At 34.5% G+C, this 7,303-nt stretch overlaps 2 protein-coding genes across 7 annotated transcripts in view; one reads left to right on the top strand and one right to left on the bottom strand.

Annotated features, from left to right (window-relative positions):
- The window catches only part of LOC108749851 (neurogenic locus notch homolog protein 1), a 4,892-nt gene extending 2,345 nt beyond the window's left edge, over nucleotides 1-2,547 (top strand). For all 4 annotated transcript variants that reach the window (XM_018488835.1, XM_018488834.1, XM_018488833.1 and 1 more), the window contains exons 4-7: nucleotides 243-416; nucleotides 945-1,198; nucleotides 1,339-1,561; nucleotides 1,978-2,547. In XM_018488835.1, the coding sequence (XP_018344337.1) occupies nucleotides 243-416; nucleotides 945-1,198; nucleotides 1,339-1,561; nucleotides 1,978-2,348 (1,022 nt within the window). In that variant the 3' untranslated portion in view covers nucleotides 2,349-2,547. The remainder of the gene's footprint in view (nucleotides 1-242; nucleotides 417-944; nucleotides 1,199-1,338; nucleotides 1,562-1,977) is intronic.
- A 1,306-nt stretch (nucleotides 2,548-3,853) lies between these two features.
- Nucleotides 3,854-7,303, bottom strand: part of LOC108749887 (D-glucuronyl C5-epimerase) — a 3,925-nt gene continuing 475 nt past the window's right edge. For 2 of the 3 annotated variants that reach the window (XM_018488897.1, XM_018488898.1), the window contains exons 2-7: nucleotides 6,332-6,659; nucleotides 6,023-6,161; nucleotides 5,779-5,907; nucleotides 4,955-5,668; nucleotides 4,694-4,881; nucleotides 3,854-4,385 (exon numbers count right to left, since the gene is read on the bottom strand). In XM_018488897.1, the coding sequence (XP_018344399.1) occupies nucleotides 3,854-4,385; nucleotides 4,694-4,881; nucleotides 4,955-5,668; nucleotides 5,779-5,907; nucleotides 6,023-6,154 (1,695 nt within the window). In that variant the 5' untranslated portion in view covers nucleotides 6,155-6,161; nucleotides 6,332-6,659. Of the gene's footprint in view, nucleotides 4,386-4,693; nucleotides 4,882-4,954; nucleotides 5,669-5,778; nucleotides 5,908-6,022; nucleotides 6,162-6,331; nucleotides 6,660-7,094; nucleotides 7,133-7,303 lie in introns of those variants that run through there. The other variant, XM_018488899.1, reaches the window with a different exon arrangement.

Here is a 7,303-nt window from a genome sequence, read left to right as displayed (position 1 = left end):
TTCGTTAATACTCATCATCGTTGAATTAACAAGATTATTTTCAATTAGACTGTTATTGTTGGTTATTGCTATTCATTTTTTTGTGTTGTCATAAAAATATTACTACTCTTGAAATTCTATGTATTCATAAATAATTATATCTGTCATAAATATTTTCATATCTCTTTTCATATATTTTCTGATGTTGCCATTTGAATGATGTATCAATCGGCATGTTATTTAACATCCTCGTCACGTTTCAGTCAACGACGATTGTCCATACAACAAAGTGTGTACGAACAACAGGTGTGTCGACCCTTGCGTAGGTCTGTGTGGAATAAACGCGAACTGCTTGACCAGAAATCACATAGGTACCTGCGAGTGTATACCAGGATACGTCGGAGATCCGTTCTCGGGTTGTCAAGTCGCCGATCCTCGTATGTAGAATTTTGCCGTTTAATTTAACATGAATATCTATAAAAAAGTGTTACACGAAAATATTTTAAGATTTTTCGAATGTTTCTGACATTTTTAGACTTTACGTCTTTTAAAAATATTCGTTTTTATTCTTTTCTTTCTCTCTTTCCTCGATTTAAAGAATTTAATTAAATATAAATGTAATAATAATTAAAGAATTAAATTAAATATTAATAATCCGTTTATATATCTGCACCTCATTCGTACAAACAAATTCGTATCTAGTTACAACTCTCTTATTATATTATAATAAGCTGTAATATTGATAAATACTAATAATACTGATAGAAACTAATGAGCCTCTATTATCCAAATCCATTCAGTTTCTATCTTGTTGTTTTGTTCCTCATGTTCGGATAAATGGAATTTGACTGTAATAAATAGTAACTCACAATAATTTAATAAAGATAATAATTCATAAGAGAGTCCACACTTTTTTCTAATATTGAAAACGTAAGTTATTATCAAAGATATTCACTGCGATATAGAAGCCGCCTGTAAACCGAGTCCATGCGGAGTGAATACCCAATGCGAGGTAATCAACGAAGTGCCAGTCTGCACGTGTCTACCGGGTTACAGAGGCTCACCCTTAACTGGATGTCGTCACGAGTGTGAGAGCGACACCGATTGTCCTCATCATCTCGCGTGCTCATCATTATACAAATGCGAGAATCCATGCAAGTGCGGAGAGAACGCGGAGTGCCAAGTCATCCATCATCAAGCGAAGTGCACCTGCCCGAAAGTAAGACGCCTCCGCTTTATCCATAGAGAATTACGGTTATTCTATCGAAGGCTATAAGTTGTCTGACTAAGCTCGATGACGAATGAAACCAAATGAAACGGAACAGACGTGTGGGATCGATCCGCTTCTTGTTGTTCCAGACATGGACGGGAAACCCATTTGTCGCATGCCGACCGGAGTGCACCACCCACTCTGAATGCCCATCAAATAAGCCCGCTTGCCTCTATCAGAAATGCGTGAATCCTTGCGACGGCGTGTGCGGCGTTCACGCCGACTGCAACCTACGCGGTATCACTCCCGTTTGCAGTTGTCCGAAACATATGACCGGTAATCCTTTCGTCAGCTGTAGACTGTTTGAACCACGTAAGTAATCCATCCTTACAAAAATCCAATTCAATACTGAAAGGTAATAATTCATTATTTATTTTGAATATTAAAAGCACTGTGCAACATTTAAAATATAATTAATCATTATCTTCCAGTATTAAAGTTCAGTAAAGGTAATATAATATTCGTATCAAATTAGAGATTAAAATTGAGATTGAATTTAATTAATCAGAAGAAAGAAAATCAAATACAAAACAATATCAAATTTAGTAAAATTTTGATTGATCCAATTTGGTCTTAATATCTATTCTGATACGAGCTTATAATCATTGTTATTATAATTAACTAGAGTTATATTCTTCTCTATCATCAGTTAATCACTGACCCAAGAAGGTTACGAGGAAGAAAAAGAGGAAATAATTGTCTCAAAATCAATGTATCTCCATTTTCAGGCGATCTCTGCGAGCCAAATCCCTGCGGTATTAACGCAATTTGTACGCCGGGCCACGACAATACCGGGAAGGAGAGGCCGGTATGCACATGTCCCACCGGCTACATTGGCAACGCCTTGACGAGCTGCCAGCGCGGGGAGTGCTTCACCGACAGTGAATGCCCCGACAATCGGGCGTGTATCGATTTCACGTGCAGGAACCCGTGCACCGGCCACGAATGCGGCCCCAGCGCCGAGTGTACGCCCCGACGTCATATCGCGGTTTGTACGTGCCCGCAGGGCACCAGAGGCGACGCCCTGTACACCTGTAACCCGATCGAGAGCAAATCGGTGTACAATTACGGCCGCGCCTACCGTTACCGCCACTACTAGTCACACAAAACGATACCACGATCCCACGTTTAAAATACTCAACGTTTTAATATCGTAACTTCTATTCCAATTTTATATTCGGTCGTATTTTTGCGAAGAATTGAACCGGGGAATAAAAAGAAGTTAACCGCCTATTTCTTACGCAGGTCGTATAACAGAATAATAATATATGTATTTTTTTTGTAACGCGCGCGCTACGCAGATAATATATCTTCCAATTCGTGTCCACCACAAAATAGATCTCATACAAAGTGTTCTACATGTTTTATAAGCTGCGGCTGGTCGCAAATCTAGTTTTCGATTCTTAATAAGAGTGGAAGCATAAAGATTTATGCTGCAGTATTAAGATCCCTAGATGATGAATTTTTTTCCCATTTCAATTTCAAACGCTACGTTCTGTGTTACATTCTTAATAGATTCTATAAGAATCGTACATATTTTTAATATGTAAATTTTATACACATCATATAACAAAAAGAAAATAAGAACTCAAAAAATGCAACGTTGTAATATATTACTTACAAAGGTCTGAATTACATTGTCTGATTAAACAATAATTTTTATTGAATAATTTAACATTATATTCCATAAAGTGTGCAAGTCCATAGTTATAAAACTAGTTGAGAAAATTTACGAAAAATCACTTGCCGCTATTAAAAAATAAATGATTACAATCTTCTCTTACGTATTATTTATAATTATACAATATGACTTACGAAAGAATATCACGCTACATATTAATTATTATAATTATTGGCAGCACCGTTATGTGAAATTTACTAATTTAAAAACGGATATTGTCCGCTTCAATGTCCGAGTGTTCAGGGGGTTTCTTCAGAAATATCTTATTTACAAATATGTGCAGGATGATTTTTAATTATATATGTATATCAATTTTTTATTTGCTATTAATCTATCATTTATTGTATGTATTTTTTAAATTAAGATATTTTTCTAGACTTTTAATAAGTATAATAGATATAAATATAATAAATATTATATATTATATCAAATAAATAGAATGAATAATTATCATATTACATTTATACGAATTATACATAAAAAGTAATTATAATATAAATGTATAAAAAATAAATATAAGAAATGTGTATATCGACATATAATTAAAAATCATCTCGTATATTAAGGACACATCTTCTATTCTTATAGTTATGCCATATTTCTGTAGTATTAACAAAGATAATATTAACAAATTGTAATTTTAATATTATACACGTTCGCACTTTTTCGCCTATTCTGTTCATTCACGCGTGATAACTATGACTCTGTGATTGATATAAAATAAAAATTATATTTTATACGAGGGAATATTTAATCTACTGAAAGAAAAGATTAAAATATACATTAAATTTTTATGAAATTAATCCATAGTATAAAAAATAAGATAATGAAAATAATCATTAAAACAATTTGATAAGATAAAAAAATAATTTAAATAAATAAGTATAAAAAATACAAAGGAGATGGAATATTTTCTAAAGTGCTTAATTATGCGCCGCTCTTTTACCATTCATGTAACCGATCCATCTCTCCGCGGTTGTGATAAAAATAGGATCGTTGTCGATAGAATTCAGAAGAAGAAGTTGGTTAATGTGAGTAGAATGATAATCCCATCTAGCTAAATTCGGTGCTGTCTTTAATGTAAAGTGACGCAAATCGTACGTAGTACCTGAACCGGTATCGTATAATGTTAACATATTTTTTAACGATATCATACCCTGATTAAAAAGTCTGGTCGCTTCCTCTGCGTCCTTACCTACCGCTATGCTCTTCAAATCGTAGAGACCGATAAGCGAATAAATAAAACCATTGAGTATGAAAGACGAAGGGGTAGTAGGATACTCCTCGTACCAGACATATTTGCTTAGAAATAGCGCAGCCACCCCTCCTTTAGCGGATGTCAGTCTGAAAGGTCGTAGGCCTCTGATAGCGGCCTGTAAGTATTTTGCCTCTCCAGAATGATAATATGCTCGTGCTAACACTGATATCGCGTGACCCTGTCCCATGCTGGAATACCTGTAACATATATTTTTCTTTTATGAAACTAGTCCTACTCTTAATCCTGTCAATGTATAATAACTGAAAATTCATATGGAATTTTAAACAGTAACAATTTTTCAAATTTATGAGAATTCCGTTATGATGCCTCTAAAACACTATCCTTCATACACCAAAGAATTTTGCATAGATATCTCGTTTTCATTTTTGCATTTTAAGCGAGAATCTCGTGAAACACGATAGTAAAAAGATAACAAATTATACAGAAGGGTTAATTGCACAGTTACATGTAACATATATATATATAAATATGCTATGAGTGATACCATCCAGGCTCGAGAATAGCCATTCCAGACGCTACTTTTCTCCTGACAGGATTCGGCCAACCACCGGAAGTGATATTCTGATTAGCGACGAACCATCTTGCCGCATCATAAAATTGTTCCATATGCTCGCTAGTAGATAATGTCATATTGTCAATCATACCAGAGCCGTACAAAGTAATCTTAACTACCTAAAATGAACGTGGTTACCTTACAAATTTTCTATGATATCAATTACAAAATTATCGTTTGAATGACGCTTACCTTTAACTTAGACCGAGGTATTTTCTTCCTACTTTTATCATTCAAATAAAGACCTTTTTGTAAATCAACTACGAGGTCTCTAGTAAGACGTTTCCATTGATGATTAGCTTGTCCGATTCCATAGTGCACATGATTATTATAATTATACAAAACTATGTTATTAGTGACATAGTGAAGATAGTACATCTCTTTCTTCTCCCGTGACTGTAATGCAACCGTGACACTTCCATTGTCTTTAATATTAAGATCCCATTTCAATACAAAGTCCAATACGTGATCCAGCTTCAAAGAAATCCCGGAAGTGCTCGTTTCCGGGGTAGCGAATTTCAGGACGTAACTATTAGCTTGCTTGTCATAGACTCTGTTCATAACCGATCCTTGGGGAACGTTCCAATTCTGCTTAACTTTATCGGAATCCTCAATGATCTTTCTGTGTGGCTCGGGCTCTGTTAGATTTTTACTGTAATGCGATAATCCAAATTGAGCAATTTGTGTGGGATAATAGTATCCCTGGCTCTCCCATTGCGTCGATATCGGTACACCGTCGGTGCCGCTGATACACTTAACTCTATCCCTGACTTCGACATTGTAATTTTCAAAGGTCATAAATACACCTCGGGGATCATACTTTCCCTTGGGGTTTACAATCTTTGAGTAACTATGCAGCCATTCGAATCTCTCCAGACCATCGTAAGTAGCTAGTTTTCCATAAATCTAAAACATTGTATGTACAAGTTATCGTAATATATTTACAACATAATTTATTGATTTATAATATAATTTATTTAATTTAACGCTAATCAATTCGCATCAACTTAACTGACCTCAAAATATTTATGGATAAATGAAAATGGTATATACACTTCGTCGCCTTCTTTTCGACATCCTACAGAGTAATCGCCATTTATATGACAATCTATCTCTTGATATCCCGATTCGGTATTTATACGATCCTATATTGAAACATATAAAACATATAATATATAAAAATACGTACTATGACGAGTTGATGTAGATTAATACGTTAAAATTCGCTCTCACTGTTATATCATATAAATTCTGCCTTACCTTATGATATTTTGTCTTCCAGTCTGTATGGAACAACAGGGTTCCACAATTATTCCATGACGCAAGTAGAAAGCTCAGTGTTGCGACAACCAAAACAAGCAAGGTTGTCTTGAAATTCAGTCGCATCATCATATAAAACCTGTTGATACCAATTGTATCTTATTTCTCCGCAAACAATAACATACATGACGTAAATATTCTAACTAAATCTTACACGATAGATATGATAAGCTAGACAAGCGTATCGATTAAAATAACGAATAAAATTATGATAACTTTGCGATTATCCAGATCGCCAATGGAACTCACGCGACACGGATGTCACGAGCGGCTCGTCATCTTATAATTTCATCTCCAGAGAGGTTTTAAGATCCCAATCGTTCCATCTTTCCCAGAGATTATTTTTCCAGACATGTTGTTATTAATCAGCTGTCATCTACCGACACTGAGATTTCAAACGAGATACAGTAATCATCCTTTCGGATGTCTAAAGCTCGTTCCAAACTTCGAGTCGCCGTCGATTTGTAGAATCTTTTGGTGGCTAAGCCAACTCTCTGCAGGTGCACCTCCGGAGTACGGAGTGTGGCGCATGGAAACATTTCCTCGCGGCCGTCATCGCCGCATGGAAACCGAATTACTGCAAAATTAGAAGTCCATTTTGTTACAATGATGATAGGTGACCATGTAATATTTGAAAGAACATTATTAAATTCATAAGTCAGATAACATTTATGCTGCATAAGATGTCTAAAAGACATCTTTTAGATATCTTATGAAACATGTTATCTGGGAAAACACACATAATACATGAAAGAAAGACATTGAATGTGTTCCTGCTAAATTTTATGATAAATGAGTTTGTCTTTCAGAAGACAAACTGAACAATTTTATGAAACAAAAAGTAGATAGAATTAAATACATGTGAACTAGTTGATATCTTGATACAAAAACTGAGAAATTTACTGAGAAATTTAAAAAGTGGAGTCGATGGAATGAGTCATTCAAAAGGCAATCAATTCTATATAAAACAAAAAAACAGATAGAATAAAAAATATTGTAAATCAGTTCGTACCTTGATATAAAAATGAAGAAATTTACAAAAAGTCTTTCAGAAGGTAAATTGATTAATTCTATAAAACAAAAAAGATTGAACTTAGTTGTATAAAAACTAAGACATTTACAAAAAGTAGCGTCAATCGGTTTTAAAGAAGCTCAAAGAACGGCGTATATTTTTGTGACCTCGATCTAACTGTGACTAATTGAATCGACGATTAATTCAAC

This window comes from Trachymyrmex septentrionalis, unplaced genomic scaffold, assembly GCF_001594115.1.
Source record: "Trachymyrmex septentrionalis isolate Tsep2-gDNA-1 unplaced genomic scaffold, Tsep1.0 scaffold32, whole genome shotgun sequence".
NCBI lineage: Eukaryota > Metazoa > Arthropoda > Insecta > Hymenoptera > Formicidae > Trachymyrmex > Trachymyrmex septentrionalis.
Note: the sequence above shows the minus strand (reverse complement) of the source record. Positions and strands in the feature narration are given on the sequence as shown.